Source organism: Coturnix japonica, chromosome 2 (assembly GCF_001577835.2).
Source record: "Coturnix japonica isolate 7356 chromosome 2, Coturnix japonica 2.1, whole genome shotgun sequence".
Classification (NCBI taxonomy): domain Eukaryota; kingdom Metazoa; phylum Chordata; class Aves; order Galliformes; family Phasianidae; genus Coturnix; species Coturnix japonica.
Window position 1 is genome coordinate 80,058,576 of NC_029517.1, and position 20,697 is coordinate 80,079,272.

Consider the following 20,697-nt stretch of genomic DNA (forward strand, 5'->3'; position numbering starts at 1 on the left):
AATTCAAATACAGACACCGATGAGGATACCTCTTGGTCTCTGCAGAGGTAAAGGCTTCAGTACCATCTGGGTCTTGATAAATGGGCTAAATAAAGGGTTCAGTTACAGAAAAACAATCTTCATCCAGCTCAGTGACATTCACCTACAGTAACCACAAGTAATGCTTCCCAAAGAGCACGGTCTCCTTACAATACCCTCAAGAGTATTTAGAAGATTTCCCAATACAGCCACGTATTTCATTAAATACACATCTAACCTTATTCCAGATGCCTGAAAATTCAGAAAAGCTGGTCAGAAGATCCGATGCTCTAGATTTGAGAGACAAAATAACCGTATTTAGTTGAATCACCACTTTGTTTACATCCTTATGCTCGATGATCTGCTTGTCTAAAGGCTTCAGTGCCATCATCCTGGTGAATTTGTTCTCATCACCTAGCTCTATGGCAGCAGATTGTTCAGCCTGGCATAAATTAAATGAGAATGAACATATATATATTAGTTTTATTTTACATTATTGAATGCACAATAAGACACATACAGTGGGTACTTCTATGAGTAAATAGAATAGTGCAAAGGAAGAATCCACAGGTAGACTCCCTGCTCTTAGCTTTCATTTTTACAAAGCTGTAGTTCTAGTGCTAATGATAATTTAATTAATTGCCACGTGGTGTTCTTTGTTAATCATCTTCAAATGACTTCAGTCAAATATGTGGTACAGGGAAGTACAGGTGTGCCAGTTCCACCTCCTGTACAACTGTTCAGGTCTTCCTTTCTTTGGTACAGAACTAAAAAGAAGAGGAGGCTCTGGGGGAAACATATAGCAGCCTTCCAGTAACTGAAGGGGGCCTAAATGAAAGCTGTGGAGGGACTTTTTATAAGTGCATGTAGGGACAGGATGAGGAGAAACGGTTTTAAATTGGAAGAGGGAAGATCTAGACTAGATATCAGGAAAAAATTCTTTGCTGTGAGGGTGGTGAGACACTGGAACAGGTTGCCCATTGAAGTTGTGAATGCTCTCTCTCTGGATGCATTGAAGGCCAGGCTGGATGGAGCTCTGAGCAACCTAGTCTAGAGGGAGGTGTCCCCGCTTATAGCAGGGGGTTGGAACTAGATGGTCTTAAAGTTCCACTCCAACCCAAACCACTCTATGATTCTGAGATCCCTATTCTTGGCCAAAAAAAGCGTGGAAGGTAATCTAGGGTTGGCTACTTAGAAAGAAGCAAACAATTCTTGAAAGAACTTGTGTCAACTTGCTCTATCCTATTTGCTTTTTTCATTTACAGGACTCAAATGGTTCTTCTTATGCAAATGAGCTGAACTGTATTTGTTTTTAATGTCACTGATAAACATACATACAGCATTTACTTTAACACTGTAGCTGTTTTATGTAGCCTGAGCGTTTAACTCAAAGTTTTTGGCTGGGAAGACTAGTAGTTAGTAGCACACATGGATAATGCTGGTTGTCATACATCATCCACAATATCATCATACCTTAACAGTATTTTAAAAATATTTTTATTAAAGCTAGTTTTTATTTTAACAATGAAAAACTTCAAAACATTATTTTTATGAATTGTTACTCTTTGCTCTTCTGTTCAATTACTTGATCTGGAGATTAAAAACAGCTTAAACTAGTAAGGAAGCCTTCCAAATTACAAATCGAAGTATTATTATAGAACACATTCATACGAAATTGAGAAATGTTCACCAATATTATAAAATAATCAACATAAAACACTCACCTGCTGCTGCTTATGATGTATGTAAGCAAAATTCCAGAGTGGGATATCTTTGGCTATTGATAACATTATATTTACTGCTTTGTTTACAGCACTCTGAAAAGAGTAAAACACCTACTTTGAGCACACAGAAGATCAGAACAAGTAAGAGGGGAAAAAAAAAAAAGGAATGAAGGAAAAAAATGGATCCTCCAAACTATACCAAAATGGAAAAGTTGTATCTCTATCAGAACTGTTCTAATAAGCATGCAGTAGAATCATGCAGAACAGATTTTGTTTTTGTTAGGGGAAAGAGTAGCCCACAGAGCTTTGTCATTCAGACATTCTACTTTTATGTGTTCTTCAAACAAGAATATAGGAGAGAGAGATCTATAAATATTAATAATAATGAGTGACTGAGGAATCGTAAATTAAGTACTATTTCACTTTATATTGGTTATAAACATAGCTCTCTCTCTATATATAAATATATAACATAAAATAATATTAATACTATATTTCACATCTGAATAAACTTGTCTGTATTTGTGATGATGGATTTTGTAATTTATACAGTCAGCTATATAAATTATTATATAACTTTTCTACCTATGGTATTAAAAATTACACTTTGTGGTCTGATTTACTGACAACATCAAAAGGCTGCAAATGAAATCTGAGAAAGAATTCAACCACTGATTTTAATGGCAACAATTCCAGCTGAAAAATCTTCAAGTTAACCACATAAACAACTAATACTTTTCATAGACTTCTAGAGATCATAGCAGATTGTAAATACAAACATAAGAATTTTGCTGAACTAGTGCAGGTAAGTTTAAATATTTCTTTAAACTCTTCCACAGTTCAGGGCTTCAGACTTGTAATATTTCTCTTTATATTTCACTGCAGCATTATTCTGAATATTTCAAAATGATAATGTCTTTTTAAACTCTGAAAGTATTTAAGGAGAGAAGGAATTCAAATCAGTGTAAGAAGGGAATTTATTCATTTATTTTTTTCCTTGCACTTCCTTTTAAAACATTTTTAATGGGCTGCAAACAGGAGTTGATCAGGAAAATGGTTGATTCTACTGCATAACAAACCTAATTGGTGGTTTCATTCTTAGCATCCAGTGATGTCATATGAATTCAAGTGACTTTTAATCATTTTTTCCTCTCCCTTTATTGCTAATACAAGATTAAACTGGCAAATCTTAATTTAAAATAATGCATTAATTCATCTTAATCGTCTTTTAACAAAAATGACTGAGATGTGCAGTTATTCAGATACCTGAATATCTTCAAGACTTGGTTGCAAGACAACATTAGGAATAGCCAGCTGAAATTCAGTTTTAAACACAGGAACCCTCTTTGTGTCTACAGACCTGGTCATCTGATATCTAGAGTCAACAACATGCAGTCGATGTCTCAAGGACTCCAAGGAAATCTTCATACCTAAATAAATACAATATTTAAGTTATATTTTTTACCACAGTAAGCCTGGGGAAAAAAAAAATAATAATCTTCAAGTGATATTATAAACTAAACAGATGTGAAAACAAAAGACTCACATTTGACTAAAGAATCAGTATTCTTCTGACAAAGCTGTCCCATGAGATAATAGCAACAACAAGACATGCATTCTTGGCAGCGTGTTTTCTGTTTTGGGTCAAGATGTGTACAGGAATACAAATCCTAGAGAGTTAAAGGGAAACTCTTAGACAACGATATTATCCACTGTATAAATGAAATATCAAATGTATGATTAGGTGGTAGAAGGTTACTTTTAATCCTGTAGAGGCCTTACCTCTGGGGTTCTTCCAGCATCTGCTTTCAGCCTGTGCTTAAGAGTGTCTACCAGTTCATACACAGAGCATTCTACCTGCTGACTCTGTCTGCAAAAACAACCTTACAGTCATCCACATAAAGTCAAGCATAAGGAATAATCTTTAACTTCTTTATAGATGCACATCCTCAGCTCCACTGCATTCTGAAGCACCGTATATGCAGGGAGAAACCCTTCAACTTTTCCGTTTGTTCCTACTGCTTATTCACACACAGAATGTAAGGCATTAAGATATGCGGACCATCAGGAAACCCATTCATCAGACTCCATTATATCTTATTCAACTAATTAATAAGAAATACAGAAAAATAAGTTATTTTTCCAGCTGTAGTTAAAAAAAGAAAAGCAGGCTTATCAAGACAATTTAGTAAGAGTTAACTTCAGTAAGAAGTAGCTTTAGTTATCTTTTTGATGTATTTTCTGGCTCTGAAATCAGAAATAGTAAAGAAATAAATACAGAGTATCCTGTTTTGCAAAATGCACATAGACATCTTCTTTGGAGAAGATCAGAACAATTACTCTTCCATGTCCTGGAAAACAAGCATAAACTAAAAGATTTGCATCTCTGGGTAAATGAGAAGTCTTACATGACTGAGCTAGCATTAAGGATCAAGCAGTTAGCACTGAGATGACTTTTCAAGTTTTATCCAGTTCCATTTGCCTTGCTCTTCAGTAGAATGCCATAAGAAGAAAAACACAAAATGCTAAATGCTATAAATGTAATTTTAGTTTGCCGTATTCAGGTTACTTGTAAGTTCCTGCTCTGCGATCTGAGGTTATCATTTTGCTTTAAACTAGTAGTAAGTAAGAATAAAGTTTTTAAAAGTACGTTCTCTATGCATAAAAAGTAACACATAAATATTTGCTCCCAAATCGAGCCTTCAAATCTACACAATAATACACCTACTGAGAAAGTTTGCGAGCAGTAGAGACAGCAAGATTTTCTGTCTGTTCCAAGAATGTAGATACATCTATAGGTTCATCTTCTGGTAAAATGATCAGAGCAGTGTTTGACATATCTTCCAGAACTCTTTCAATTCTGCACTCCAGGGTATCAGCAGCTTCTTTGACTATAAAGTCCACCTCCCTTATGGTACTATAAACGTTCTCAATAACTAAGCAAAGAAAACAAAATTAAAACAAATAATGTGAAATACAGACCTCTTAAATCTCCCCAACCTGCCACAAATTATTACAATGAAATGAGGATTTAACAACAATGGAATATGGAATTAAAGTCTGAAACCAAAGCATGATGGACTTGCTGTACTTTGGAGTCTTTAAATGAAACCATTTTTCAATAGATAACATGAGAACCCTCAAAATATTCTTTCTGTATTAATGCTGGAATGAAAAGGATTAACAAAAACCTTTGAGGAAAAAAGAGGACGCAAACATACAAAAAATATTCTGGTTCTCCTAAAGACCTACAGAGTGAAAGTCGGCATTGTAAATTCAGTGGCTGAAATTCCTCAAGGCTACATACAGGTTAAACCACTAGATTTTTTCTTTCATGTGTATGGCCCAATTTAATTTGGAAAGCATCAAAGTGAGTCCATTAGCAGATGTGTTTACTAAACTGAGTAAAAATGATTGTTTCTGAATAGAGTGGATAAATTCTTTTGTTGTCTTTTATACTTAACGTAAAAGGAAAGAAATAACTCATTGGGAACATTCTGGTTATTAGCAGATAGTATAACTTGAATGATCAGTACTTTGTCTTACTGTATGTAAAATTAAATCTAAATTGGTGCAGTGCTACAGTATTGTCTAACTGTTGAATGTTTAAAATAGAAGATACCATTTATTGCCATTAGAAAGTTAATGATTGAATCTTGTCTTTTTTTACTGACTAGAATGAACAAATGATCCAACTAATTCCTTAGACACTTTTCCTTATTTAATGCATATAAATCCGGTATTTTTAAAACCATCTATTTCTCATTTTCCAAGTTTTAGTCTAGAAGGCTGCCACAGGCTCCCATGCTTTCAAACAGAGGGAAACCTTGTCATTTTTTTGTTGTCTGGTCAGATAAAGATGAAGTAAATGGCTAAATGGTAGCCAGCTCTACCTTAAGCAATGGCCAGAGCCCTTTGCACTAGCGTTACATGTCACAGTCACAAATGTTGCACAAACCCACACCTGCATCTGCTTCTGTTTTTGTTGCTGCTTTTCATTTTGAAGAGAAAAGTGAAAGCCCAGCATCAATTTGCCTCAAGTGAGAACTGATTTACAAGCATGAACTATTGTTTTCTCACAGAATCAAACTACGAAAGTCTTACTAAGAGCCTCATGTATGTCCATGTCAATGACAGTAGTATAGAGTTAATTTTATGCTGTACTCGATGAAGATAATATTCTTTCTTAATAGCTGTGTTGGAAAAACTCAATACACAGTTGAGAATTTTAAAAGTTTTCTTAGAATAAATAGAATTTGGACAGAAATCTCCCCCTTTCTATTTTCAACTTTGAATTTAATCAAGTCTACTTCAGGATGTTCACCACCAGTTAAAAAGACCTTTCTATAGAAAAGATAAGAGACAATATTAACAGTACTAAATGTTTGTTCTCTTGTCTCCCACTCTTGCATCAGTCAGGCTACATTTACCTACCTAAAGCAAAGAGGTCAGTCCAGAAACCATTTTTTCACAGAGAAATAAAAACAGAATGCAGGCATAAGAAGAGCCCTAGATTTTTTTCCTTATGTGGACTTACTTGGAAACAGATCAGAGAAATACTGATAGGGAAAAAAGTAAAAATGCACAACAATTTAAGAGGTGTGATGTGACAGTTTAAATTCAGTGAATGAAAAGGTGTGTAATTCAGAAACACAATGCAACACAAGCCCTAATCATATGATGTAATGTTACTCACTCAAGTTTTCAAGACAGCTAAAGAGCTGAGGCTTTACAGACCCCCACATCAATACATTTTCACCAAACAATATCATCTACAGCTTACCAGTACTTATATTCCTACATACATTTATTGATGTTTGAAGAAGTCCAGGACAGCTGTGTCAGGCCTGGAGCAAGGGCATCCTCAACTTGCCCTATGAATGGCTTCATTAGTGGTTTCAGCACAACAGGAATTCCATTCAGATGCTCTTGGTAATTGATCAATAGATTCTGAAGACTGTAAGACATGGTCAAGTGTAGAATGTGCTTATTTCAGATACAGAAAACACACAGAAATCCAGTCATATTTTCTGCTAGTACGAGTTGCACATCCTGACCCTATGTTAAAAATTAAAGTCCCTCCTAGTTCTAACTAGATCTCTCTCTCCTTTCAAACACTGGAACCAGTCTGGAGAAATAATTATTTCCAGGAAGCTACTTATGGCAACTTTCTTCCAAAGAAAATGAATTACAGTCAAAAATAAGGAAATTGAAAACACTGTATTTTTCTTCCCTTCTTCCTATCTCACAGAAAAAAAGGGGGGAAAAAGAAAAAGAAAAGGAAAAAAATAAACAAAAAGGAAAAAAAGAAAAAAGAAAAAAGCCTTATGAAAAGACACTTATAAGAAAATCTAGATTCATAGTACTCAGGGCACAAAATCCCAAAGGGGCCAAATTCTGAACCACTATTTCTATGACAATGGAGCTTCATAACAGAGCTCCAATAACAAGAATTAGAAGTCAGTGCAGCTCAGAAGTCAAAGATACACAACAGGTTATTAACAGGAGCTGCCGCAGAAAAATGGTAACTGTGCTTTATGCCAGATTAAAACCATAACACTAAATATTGTTACAAACAGTGTAGTGAGAGAGTCTATTCACAGAATGCAGAGTATTTTTCCAATGTTACTTAAGGCAAAATTAGTGTCTGAATATTCCTTCTTTGCCTACGGAGCTCGTCTGAAATCTCTTTTTACAATAGAAAATAAATTTGGATTGTTTTTTATTGTAAACAATTTCTTTACATTTTTGTTTCCCTTGGATGGCAAATATTAGAACTGTTGCTTTTCAGAAGAGTGAAGCACATGGAGTTTGATTTGCACATTAGAAATTTCAGGTTTGTTTTGAAACACTCCGTCCATGAAGAATTCATGAAAAATGTGGTATTTCAAGAGTGAAAGACTGAAAACTTTAACAATAGAAAGGGGAGTTGAGAGGATTTCAATTCAGTTATGGAACTCTTTGAACTTTGTCCTTTTTCGTCCACTTCTATATAAGAACTACTTAAAGTACACTCCTTACAAAAAGGACTCTTCTTAGACCTATCATCCTTACTTATAGACTTATAATGAAACAAAAGCTTATAGGCATTTTCTAGCAATGAGAATTTTCTGGAGATAATTGCATATTAATAATAATAATTGCATATTAACAGTATTACTATGGAATTGCAGGGGAAAATAACTAAATTTCAGTTAAACTGCATCATAGTGAAAATTTACAACAAATCAAAAGCACATACAGCAGACTCAAAGCTAAAGATTCCTATCTGCAGATGAGAATCACATCCAGAAAGTGTTCACTCACTCCATATGATGTCTTTTAATCCGTTCTTCATCTGCACACAAGCCAAGGACAACATCTGGAACTTTAAAATTCATTTTTTTCAGGTACTTTGTTTCATAAAGTACTTCCAGGACCACTGGATCCAAGTTTACAAGCAGTTCCTTCATATAGTGGTAACGGGGGGGGAAAGCAGCAGGGAGAGAAAATAACAAAGCAGTATTTTAGTAGTTCAGTGACTGCATGCAGTTTGTTACATGTGGAAGATATGACAAGATATAGAGGACTAGACAGCATTTTTTTAAGCTGATCCCCATGTTGGAATTTCTACAGAGATCTCCAGGCTTCTGTACAAGTGTTTTTCCAGATTTTCCAGAATAGTAATCATCCAATAGCTTCCACTGATTTCATTGTCCTATGGTTTCTTCACTGAGCCCTAAACACTTGGCTGCTGTGACTTCCCAAGTCTGACTCTAGTTCTCCATGGAAGCCTTCTCAACTCAGTTTCTCCATCTGTAGACTGAGGAGAAATGTTGTGTCTCCGTTTATTCTCTGTACATTTCTTAGGGCATAAAATGCTAATAATGTGATGAATTAAGTTGAAAATCTGGTCCTAGCTTTCCATTATGGAATCAGTCATTTAAAAAATGTCCATTTTAACTCTAATTTCTTCACATTGCTGCAGAGTAAGTCAACTGTCTCAGCAAGCAATACTGAAAGCAAATTAGTGACTGCAATATAGGCAACACAGTGATGCTGCACATTATAGAAGAGCCTGCAATCTATTTAAAAACTCCTTGTTTGACTACTATTTTGGTTAACAAAGAAAAAAAATACATGAAACAATACATAAAAAGATGTAGATAAATCTACATCAGACATGCACTTGATGGGCACTGCCTCTTACATGTCCTGAATGAGGCAAGGGGCTTATGAAGAAGGGAGATGGTTATGATTGTATCATAACATAAAAAGGAAAAAATAAACAGTTTCATCAATTAAAGTAGTTCATTTTCTATCCTTATTAATTTAATGCTGTGGTTGTCTTTGCATGATATGAGTGAAGTATCACAGGTAATACTCAACAGTGCAGCAGTAATACAAAATAAATCCTACTTACCTTGGTTTCTGGGTGCCTGACAAGTAAGAAAGCATATAGAGCATTTCTAGCCTGGTCAGCAAACCTGCACCAGGCTCTATAATAAATAAGTTCAAATTCCAAAAGAACTGCAGCCATTTTATTGTAGCTCTTAGCAACCTTTTTCATTTCCAATGTCTGCAAATAAAATAAAATATAGAAAATAATAATTAAAAAAAGTAGAAAAGCAGACACCATTCAATCATTTTGATGAACCTAACATAATAGAAATGTCCTCCAGTAAGGTTTTCCTCACTACTGTTAGGAAAACAAAACAAAGTTCCATGTTACGCTATTTAAGAGATAGGGTAAAACAAAGAACAAAAGAACAATCTCATCTAGAATACTGCATCCGCATGTGGAGTCCACAGCACAGGAGAAACATGGACCTGTTGGAGCACACCCAGAGCAGGGCCACACAAATGATCCAAGGGATAGAATACCTCCCTAGAAGGAAGGACTGAGGGAGCTGGGGCTGTTCAGTCTGGAGAAGATAAGGCTCTGGGGAGACATGAGAGCAGCCTTGCAGTATCTAAAGGGGGCTGTAAGAAGGAAGGGGACAGACTCTTTAGCACACTCTGTTGTGTTAGGACAAGGGGAAATGGTTTCACACTAAATGAGGGAAGATTTAGATTGGTTATAAGGAAGACATTTTTTTCAGTATGAGTGGTGAGGTACAGGCACAGATTGCCCAGTGAGGTGGTGGAAGTCCCATCCTTGCAGACACTCAAGGCTGGGCTGGACCAGGCTCTAAGCAGTCTGATTGAGCTGTAGGTGTCACTGCATCTAAAGCAGGAGTAGATGATTTTTAAAGGTCTCAGATTTCAAGCAGCATTTAGACAGTGCTCTCAGACATAAGACTGGAATTTGAGGTGGTCCTGTGGGGACCACACTAAGTCCAGGTATTGGACTTAGTAATCCTTGCAGGTCTCATTCTGCTCAGGAAATTCTATGGCTATGTGAAGCATTTGAAGTTTAATATCTCAGTCCTCTACATTATAAAGTATTGCAGTGAGAAGGCTCTAAGCATAGGTCCATGGCCAACAATGCAGTGATTAGGAATAACACAAGTCCCAGAAGGGACAAAAGAATTTGCTGAAGTCATCAGCTTAAAATCTCAAGAGAAGTAAATGTTCCGAGCCACAGAATAATCATGTTGCAAAAAGAAACTGAGATCCTGGAGCAACTAATAACAATATCCCGTTAGATAAGCTTGAATAGAATTGTTAGAAAAGTGAACTTAGGAAAATAATTTCTTTCTGTTAATAATTTGGATTAGAATTTAGCATAAACCATTCCCTGCTCATTTCCAACCTTCAGAAGTGTAGGTTTCTTTTTAAAGAATCTCATTGGATGGTCAATTTTTCTGTACAACTGCTGAGCCCACATGATCTTCCCTGCTACCTAAAATACAAAAGATACAAAGTTATATTTCTATTAACTTAAAAAGCCAAGACAAAATGACCTTTCTCATTTATTTCATTCTTACTGGCGGTATATTACGTGGTATAGGTGGATTTTCTTTTTGCTCCTGGTAGAGTTTTTGCACAAAGTCTAAGTCTTGACTGTATTGCTGAAGGACAATGATATACTTCTCATTAAGATCAATTTGATTTTCTCCTATTCGTTCAAGCTTCATCAGAAGTCTCAGCATCTGTTCAGTCTAAAAAGAAAGATGGAACGTTTACAGCAAAAAATGTTCATAGTTCAGATAGTCACTGTTCATAAAGCCTGGTTATTTCTATTTATAACATAAGTTATACAAATTTGTAAGTAATTTGCTAAGAAGCACAGAAAATGGTTCCAGACAAGTCAGTGAACTTCAGTGTTTTGTGCCATCTAAAATATACTTACCATAGCCTTAATGAAGAAGCTTCAACCACCACAGAATGCTGCAACATTTATTTTATTCTGACCCTCTAATCCTTACTCTTTTTTCTGTAAGCAGCTGTAGTAGAATACCTAGTTTTCCTTCTGCTTCATTTACATCTCATTTCATTGTCGGGGCCTCAATAAATGAACAGTGCTGACTAATTCATTACTCCTGCCAGTCTATCAGGAATAACTTCGAAGTGCAACAGGAAGCATCCTAAATATGCTCTTGTACAATAAAATTTAAAATCTGAGTGCGGTATCTTTTACTTTCACAATAATTAAACTTAATTGCATTTGTTTAAAATTCTCCATTTTCCCTTTAGATCATCCTATGCTTGGAATAACCGAATTTGAATTCAGTTTTTTTAATAGTTACAGATATCTTCCCATTATTTTTTGTTTGTTTGTTTGTTTGTTTCTATCAGGAATCACATAATTGCTTTTCCATGTAGAAAACAAAAGCTAACTAGCTGATGAATCTGTACTATTTTCCAGTAAGTGAACATCTAGGAGTTTAAGAAACAGAATTCTGTGTTGAGCTTGCCTGTTCAGACTAGTTATATATTTGCATATATAGATATGGGCAACCTACAAAAGACCTTCCAGCTTGAAGTCTTGCATCTGACGAGGCAATGAACTGAAGTCTTCCCTCTGCACTTCAAACTTCTCTTTCATTTCGATACTGACATACAACAAAAAAGGATCAGTAGCTTGGCTTTACCTCTTTGACTTTTCCAGCAGTAGGAGAATGGGCTGCAGTAGAACTGTTTACCCTCAGACTGCATGTACTGTTTAATTATCTACAACAATTCTACCTCAAAGCTTGGAACTTCTGTCAAATAAGAGTTGTTTCCTTTCACTGGGCTCAAGAAAATTATGTCGTGTGCCTCTACAACAGCTTCAACTTAGTTTTCCTTTTTTTTCTTTTTCTTTTTTTTTTTTTTTTCTTTGTTAAAGGAAAAAGGAGGTACCTAATCTTTGAGAGGAAAGATAGGGAAATCACCACAGAAATGAACATTACTTATGGACTTCTGCAAGTGAGTATACAGAACACAGGACAGGAAACACTGCAAGAGAGCAGAGTAAGAAATAAACAGCAAATCAGTCCAAAGGCGCTGGAAGAAGATAGAGCCACATAAATATGACAGTCCAAAACACAGTGAGAGAAAAGAGGACTATTTTAGTGTGTCAGTATCAACAGCAGGGTCAAAGAGGGATGAAGAATATTAGGCTGAGAAAAGAAAATAAACCAGAAAAATAAAAATGGGGCTATATAAAGTTAGTAAGGAAAGATGGTACATGCAACTAGCAGTAATCATCAATGAATGATGATGACTTTCAGCACTTGTACACATATTCTGACAGTAGTTTCTTGTACACTTGATGTCCTTCTACCTTATCTCAGGCAGCCCCAGCATAGCACAAAACAACACCAGTAATGACGGATTACAAGAGGAATTGTGGATACTCAGCCTTTCTGAACAGCAGAACAGGAGCTTGCATTTGTGAAATTACTTACAGTTAGAGTCTTCTCGAAACAGGAATCCACAAATTCTTGTATGGACTCATACAATCTTGCAATTTGGTTCTTAAATTCCAGGTAATCTTTATCAAACTAGAAAATTGTAAAAGGAAAAAAATAATAATCTGTACTGTTGCTTTATTTTATTTTTTTTTTTCCATAAGGTTTCTGGTTAATTTGCTTTATCTGCCTAGTATGTATGTTAAAGAGAACATAGACAGGACCAATAATGAAGGCATGAATAGTCTAAGCAAAGCAACCAAAAAAACTAAGAATTATTAGGCTATATAATTATAGCCCCATTGTTATGAGCACAGTGGACAGCACGGGAACAAGGACAGGCAAAGTAAGCTAATAACCTCATCAGAGAGAACATGGTACACTTAATCAGCTACTCCCAGCACTAACACAGGAGAGCACTCAGCTCACTGTAAAGGTATGAAACTCATCAAGATTACCAAACCCGGTGGCCTCTCTACAGCACTTTACAGACTATGGAGGGTTATTACTATAAGAAAGCCAAAGGTCCTCTGGACTTAAATGATTTAAGCACACTTGCAAGCAATACTTCAGGAAGCCAGGGGAGTAAAACATTTCTAGAACTTCCATTGAGAGGCTGTCAATCCAGTAAAGCAACTGAGCTACATTTCCAAAAATTAGCTCAATTCTAGGACATACAGTATGTATTTAAATCTGAATCTGAGTCTGAAGCTCTTCAAAAATCATATCCATGTGACTCAGTACTGGAGGTGACGTAATTAATTTCTCCCTCTGAAATGCTCATGAAATGGTATGATGGAATTGATACTGCCTTTATTATTCCTATAGAGTAACATTAAGTAACTCTTGCACTTACTAAACTGAATTTAATGCACTGACCTGTCTAAATCACTCTTCAGTCTGCAGTTCAAAATAAATGCATCTCAAAAACAGACAAGTTTAGGAAATGTAGTTTGTACCATTACTCATCAATTTTATACAAAAATACATGAAATAAAAAGTGAAATACACCAAACTATTGAACTGTGGAAAAATATTATTACTGCAACAAAATGCTATATTCACAGTTATATTTGGTCTTCTCTGCATAACTTCAATGAATAACACAGGATTAAGGCATTGATTGTCAGACAAATGCTGAGTGCATGTACCTCTTTTTTCCTGTGATCCAGAACATCATACATTTTCGATTTGGTATTTGTAGCAATGGTCTGGAAGTGAGTATTGATCTCTTCAATTCCTTCTATTTTTATGCGCTGGAGCTCTAGTAGGCTTTCCATAATATTACTCATATCTGAAATTTTCTCCAGACGTTTACAGAATGTGTCAAATTTTCCAAAAATATAGTTTTCACTGATGATAAAAAAGCAACAAGATTATTACGTATATCTATTTGCATCATTTTTTCTCCTTCCTATTTCCTATATTCTTCCAGAACTATTATGAACTTCACCATTAAAGCACTGATGTTGCAATAATTACAAATCAAGTAAAAACCACTTTAAAATAACAAATACAACATAGAAAATGCTTAATTCTTATATCTGTCAAACAAAACTTTTTCCATATTTCACAGGGGTTATTCTTGAAAGAAATACACATGAAGAGAGATCAGAATGTGAATGTAAAATACGCTAAGACATGATTTATGCTTGAAATACCAATACAGGTAAAGCTCCCCTTTGGCACTGTGATTGACAACCCAGACCAGTGCTGATTAAATATAACAGAAGTCTTTTCATTTAAATTCGTTACTCAGTTTTTTGGACTTTAGACCACATCAAACACATGCATTAATCCATCACATGCATAAATTCCCTAAATTCCCTTGGACATCTGTTAAATCAACAAGAAACTGGCAAAAACATGTCATTGCTTACTTCTTGAAGGAAAAAAAGAAAAACAAAAGGAAAAAGAAAAAAAAAAAAGAAGAAAAAAAAAAACCAAAACACCAAAACCTCTGCAAGCTTTGCTCTGATTATAACAAATATTACATTTTAATTGAGCATTTAACTTCTCAGAAAGCCGGGAGATACCATGACACCTCATTTATAAATCTTATAAGTGAATGCGATTCAATGATAAAGCAAACTGTGTACCTGAAATCAAACTGTCTGTCACTTGGATTTTCCTTTAGCTTCTCCCTAATTCTCTGAAAGGATGTTTGGTACTGTTCTTTGAGGAAAATGCATTGCTGTATCCTCTTCAGCAATTCTTCCCTGGGCAAACAAAGCACAGAAGACAAAATCATCATGAAGGAGCTGTACAGGAACATAAACTAAAACAGAATATTTAAGTACGGTGGCAAAATAAGAATAAAAAATTATAAATAATTGATTGTAGGCAACTTTTGAAAACTGCCATTTACCCACAATAAAACACTGAAAGAATTCTTTTTTTTTTTTCCGTCAGATTTACTTTTTTGTCTCACAGACAGTTAACTTTGTGTCATCTTTGACTTGACTACACTTGACTACCTATGCATTGATGAAGTTTGTAATGTCTTTTTTTCTCACTTCAGTAACCATAATCTTGATTGAGTTTTCAAGAGATAGTTTTAATCATTACTTTTCTAGTTGCTAACTTGAGATGTCATGTTCATTTTCACCCTTCTCTGAGGTTCAACACATGCTTAGTATTTGCTCTAATACCGTGGCTCTTGCTATACCAATAGTTCTACCAATCACAACAGAAAGGAAGTACAAAATTAGTCTCTAAACATATCTAAGTAGCAAACTTATTGTACATCTATCTTTTTAACTTTAAGGTGCCTCTTTAGCAACATTAATCCTCCTCATGTCCTCCCCATATAGCACCGTATGGTAAATATAGTAAATACAAGTTTGAATGACATTCTGTCATCCACATACCTCAACCCAGAGTACAGCTGAATTGTAATTATGATCCTGGTATATATTATCCCCTTTCTCAAACTGACTTTACTGTTCATTGAAGGCAAAACATAAATTCAGATGGACCTTTGCCAGTCTGTCCTTGGAGTTTATTTCTGAAGAATCTTAGCTCCAAGTTCTAACAGCTAAAGTATGTTTTGGTCCAAAAAGGCCACTGAGACAATATATTGAGTATTGTATACTGATATACGTTACATGCAACTTAGCAACAGGTTTTTCACAACACACTGTATGTATGATTTGGCAGAATACTTAATTCTACATAAAATGAGTAGTCACTAGCTTCAAATTAACATGGGAAGGAGGGCCTGGTAGGAGAACCAGTGGCAATTAAGTTTACCTTTTAATAATTTTGATTCCTTTAGCTGTTAAATCTCCTTCTCTGGAGATATTTAAGACCCGCCTGGATGCCTACCTGTGTGATGTGGTGTAGGGAGCCTGCTTTGGCAGGGGAGTTGGACTCAATGATCTCTAGAGGTCCCTTCCAACCCCTACAATTCTGTGATTCTGTGATTCTGTGATTAAAACTCCTAGTTTTAACAAAAGAAGATGAAATGATTAAAATCATCACCTGTCCAGATCCCAGATTTTAGAAACACCTTCACGTAGATATGTCTTGCATGTGTTAATCATTTGATTAGTGATTTTAAGAAGAAGAGATGTCATGCACTCTGAAGTGTTGTAGTACGGTGATGTACAGTAGATCATACAGACTGCATTCATTAAACTGGGTATGTGTTCCACCACTGTAACCTACATCAGAAAAAAAAAGGGAAAGTCAATAATTCAAATTTCCTAAAAACATAACATAAAATGTCATTACTCTGGGAATATGTAGATAAAGATCTTTTTGATTGTAACATCTTGTTTTTGTGGACATCAGTATGAACTGAAACATCTAATTCAGATGTGGAAACCTAATATACTCTGTCTGACAGAAAAGAGCAAGGAATTGGCTAAGATTAAGTGAATAGGGTTTTTCCAGAGCTGGATTTTCCAGAGGAAGAACAGAGGCTGCTGAATTCTTTTTGACCATGATTTTCATTATGTTAAAGCACTGTAGCCTAATTTGCAAAGAAATATGAGGAAAAAAAGTGTATGCTGGTACAAAAAAAAGTTAGCTTGCTGAAGGAAGTACAAGAAAGCTGTTATTTTCTCATTTTGCATACATCTGTACAGAAAAGAAATCTGGAAGGGGAAAGAAAGTCAATAGTAATTTGTGTTTCACTCTGTCCCACAGAAAATCGGAAGTCAGATATATTAAGAACCCATCACAAGAGACAATGACTGCCCTAAAACAGGATAAAAGAGTACTGCATCTAAAAGTCAAGTCCAATATGGTGGAAGAGTGACTATTTGCAGAATAAAAGCAGTAGAAAACATGAACTATTGCTTATTTTCCCACGCCTTACAATTATTTTCTGGAATTACAATAATTTTCTACACAAAAATAACTAATATTATCCTTGTCTTATTCAAAATCTGTGAAGTTAATTCACAAATGCCATAGAAGTTAAGTCCTCTACTAGACATTAAGCATAGGAGTTCAATACTGAATGAAAAAAATAGCTTTCATCAGCAAAACCCTTGTCTAAATTTCATGTTAACTGCTTTTATTTAGTGTACCACTTACAGGAGAAGCATTGGACAGTAGAGCAAAAAATTTATCCAGTGTATACAGATATCTCACATTGTCTTTAGCTTCATTGGCAGCAATTGTTATACTGCCATCCTGAAGGGGGAAAAACAGAAGAATTAATACTGTTAAAATTTACAGAAGATGTTCTTGTGCTTTTACAGTTCATGCTGCAATTCCAAAACTTGATGGAGGCACAAGTTCCCTAGAGTACATCAGGGCACTTCCATCTCAAGCATCTCTTTTTAACAAGCAGTTGTTAGGTGATGTTTTGAGATATGACTACTTTCCTAAACTGTTTCCAAAATAGGACAATACCTTTACAAGTGGTAGAAGATTTACATTCTGGTATTTTCAGGTGTCAAACTGCCTGTACCCTGCTTACAGTTTGTTTTCTGACCTGTCTACAATTTTAGATAACAGATATCCACTCCTCTGAAGAAGCTATTATGCTACAAGCAGCAGCCAGTTTTCAGTAATTCTAGAAACAATCTGATAAACTTTCAGATATCACAACTGTTGGACTATATAAGGTACAGCTGGAGAGACAAAATACTGTTGTATTTCTGTGTTGTGTTACTTTTGCACCATTCCACTCAGTATCTTTAAGACTGACTTCCTTTCAAGTTATCTGTTTAACTTCAGGATCACTGGTGTTAAAGTGTTTCAACAAAGAGAGTATAAACCACAGTATAAAAAGAGCATAAACACCAGAACTATTCTTAGCATTGTGTGCTCACTTCTGTGTGTATAACAAATGCAGTACTGCATTACTTTAAAAAAAAACACATAGTAATTACCAACTCTTTCCACTGCTTTAATGTTTTTGATCTTGCAGCCTGAAGAATACTTATAGTTTTCTTTACTCTTGAACTCTTGATGTCATCTAAAAGGCTTTGAAGAAAGAGACACATTTAAATTTCTCTTGGAATCAGAGTTCATATTTATTCATAATTTTACAAAAATAAAAAACAAAGCTTCTTTCTTAACCTGTTAAATAATGACATTCTTGACTTCCAATGTTCCAGCTCTGCAGATGGACCAATGTCATCAGCTTCCCTTCTCATTTGCTCACTCTCCACTAACACCTGTCTGATCTGCTTGATCCAAATCGTTAACACCTCTTCAAGTTTCTCTGTGATCTCTGTGTTACTGCCTTCAAAAATCAAAAAAGAGAATAGTCTCATGAGTACCAAAAAATCTTAAACTTCTTTTTTAACTACACAGATGAAATGTTCTTGGCAAATTTATACTAAGACTCCATGTAAACTCAGTATATTCAAATCACTGACCAGCAACAGGAACAGATTAAGATTATAACAAGATGCACATGTAAATTTCTTATGTCTACCTCATCTTAAGAGCCATCAGTTCTTTTCAGGAAGTTGGCCTACATAGGCTAATACAGGGCAGAGAGTGATGGCAGAAGTACTGAGTGGTTTGGTATGACTTCACTTTGAAATTCCTTGCAGTGATAAGAAATGGTGGAAAGCTATTGTTCAAAGGATATAACCACCTATTTTCTTACATGTTTATATATACATGTGTGTGTGTGCATCTTTTTTTGAGTCCCAGTCTTTGGATTTAATATTGGATAAGATTTCCCCAGCATCAAAGAAAGCAAAGAATATACACAACAGTGCATGGCTTAACTTGACAATTACTTAGCCAGCAAACCAGGATGAACAGAGGCCAGTGTCTACATGATCTGGGAAAGAACTTCCTAATTACAACAAATGAACTACAGTACAGAATAGATGATTTTATGATTAGACAGTTTTAAATCTGCCAAGAGTCAACAGAAAAATGTATACAGGTCATAGAAGATGAATTAATTCTTCAAAATAAATGTTTACTAATGACATAACATTTATTTTCTTGTGAATGGCATCACTGTTGTATTTGCTTTGTTGTAGGAATTATTTACCTGCTGTTATGTAGTCAGATGGATTCTGTAAATTGCTGACATAAGTATCAATATCCACTTCCGCAAGCTGAATTCTGTCTTCCAGATTCTGTCTTGATGATGACAAGGTGTCCACAAATCTATCGACTGAATATAGAAAGTCTTGTATCTGGCTGTTCTTCAGACCTTCTTTCACAGCTCCCCAGTGCTAGTTATTTAACAGTTAATGAAAGAAAAGAAAAAGAAAAAGAAAGAGTAACAAAAGGATCATTACATTCTTATGTTATTTAAATTACTTATTTATTAGAAAGCTATTTCTTATTTATGACGGTATACTAAGGTTTATTAGTAAACCTCTCTAAATATGCTCATCAGTACTATGGCATAAACACTTCAAAGTGTGCACTGATTTGATAATTCTGTTAGATAATGTCTTAACTAGGATGGAATCATTTACTTCAGAGTGCCTAGTATGATGCTGTTTTGATTTTAGGAGAAAAACAATGCTGATAACACACCAATGTTTATAGTTTCTGTTAAGCAGTGTTGCATAGAGCCAAGACCACCCACAGTGAAGGGTCCACGAAGCTCAGAGGGAGCAGAACTGGGACAACTGACTCTAATTGGCCAAAGGGACAGTCCATACCATATGACACCACGTGAAAGGAGCTTTGAACAGGGTGCGAGTTCATTTTGGTCTCTTCAAAAATAAAAGACATCTTCATGTTCTCACAAATCATTTTTCTTTATTGTTTTTTCCCCATCCTAATTTGGCAACTTCCAAACAGAAAAAATAGATTCTAATCAACCTTATTACTCCAGGTTTTGAGAAAATGGGAGCATAAATTAATAGGATTTGACTCTACCATTCTCAAAAGACATTGAGTTTTATTACTTTTTTTTTTTTACTTCTGAACATGTACTTCTAGAAGAAACAGAACCAACTGTGATGCTTTCAAGCTCCTTAAAACAAGTACAACTAAACGATGCTGGATAACCTGGCTGAGACAGTGCCTCCTGTTTACACTCTAGAATAAAACTATGGACAGATCTTTTGCTCTACCAGAAGGACATGATACTTCTTTCAATCCAAGCTTTACATAGATAGAATTAAATGATCATGGTTTTGCCTTAAAAATGAGTGGCTGTTATGCCACTGCCATAAGCGTTGCGACTGCTGCTATTACTTGAAAATAAGCAATAACTGTACGAATTTCAAACACTTAATTACAAACTGCATGCCTCTCATAAAGGCCTATATTAGAACTGAATATTTTTAGGTCCAGCTTTTTGTTCATCAGATGCACAACATAGAGCAGTCACTAACCTTAATTCCAAAAGTTCTTGAGAAAAACAAGAAACCTACCTGTTGGGATTTAAGCGCTGGTATCATGATCTGGGACAAGAACAATTCCAGACCCTGAAGAATGTTTCCATTAGAACAATCAAAGATGCCAAAATTCACTTCCTTTGGGAAGAAACAAAAGCTAATAAAATGTATGTAAACTTTTACATTATACTATTCCAGTAAAATTCAGTACAAATATCCCGCATAACTTACATTCCATGAGAACACTGTCCCCTGATACAGAATTTGGTTTGGTGACCACAAGAAAATCAGTGGGAAGGCACCAAAGCAGATAACTGAGTTCAAACAACCATCTGGACAGGTTCCCAACCAAGC

General features: G+C 35.3%; 1 protein-coding gene across 1 annotated transcript in view; it reads right to left on the minus strand.

Annotated features, from left to right (window-relative positions):
* The window catches only part of LOC107309909 (dynein heavy chain 5, axonemal-like), a 141,341-nt gene that overhangs the window by 112,392 nt on the left and 8,252 nt on the right, over positions 1 to 20,697 (minus strand). Inside the window, exons 8-27 of the mRNA XM_015855081.2 lie at positions 20,380 to 20,481; positions 19,035 to 19,221; positions 18,098 to 18,263; positions 17,908 to 18,001; positions 17,105 to 17,203; positions 16,043 to 16,224; positions 14,659 to 14,778; positions 13,711 to 13,912; positions 12,557 to 12,652; positions 10,652 to 10,825; positions 10,477 to 10,566; positions 9,145 to 9,300; positions 8,049 to 8,188; positions 6,548 to 6,699; positions 4,471 to 4,678; positions 3,525 to 3,612; positions 3,289 to 3,412; positions 3,009 to 3,172; positions 1,743 to 1,835; positions 257 to 460 (exon numbers count right to left, since the gene is read on the minus strand). Coding sequence (XP_015710567.1) covers positions 257 to 460; positions 1,743 to 1,835; positions 3,009 to 3,172; positions 3,289 to 3,412; positions 3,525 to 3,612; positions 4,471 to 4,678; positions 6,548 to 6,699; positions 8,049 to 8,188; positions 9,145 to 9,300; positions 10,477 to 10,566; positions 10,652 to 10,825; positions 12,557 to 12,652; positions 13,711 to 13,912; positions 14,659 to 14,778; positions 16,043 to 16,224; positions 17,105 to 17,203; positions 17,908 to 18,001; positions 18,098 to 18,263; positions 19,035 to 19,221; positions 20,380 to 20,481 — 2,841 coding nt within the window. The remainder of the gene's footprint in view (positions 1 to 256; positions 461 to 1,742; positions 1,836 to 3,008; positions 3,173 to 3,288; positions 3,413 to 3,524; positions 3,613 to 4,470; positions 4,679 to 6,547; positions 6,700 to 8,048; positions 8,189 to 9,144; positions 9,301 to 10,476; positions 10,567 to 10,651; positions 10,826 to 12,556; positions 12,653 to 13,710; positions 13,913 to 14,658; positions 14,779 to 16,042; positions 16,225 to 17,104; positions 17,204 to 17,907; positions 18,002 to 18,097; positions 18,264 to 19,034; positions 19,222 to 20,379; positions 20,482 to 20,697) is intronic.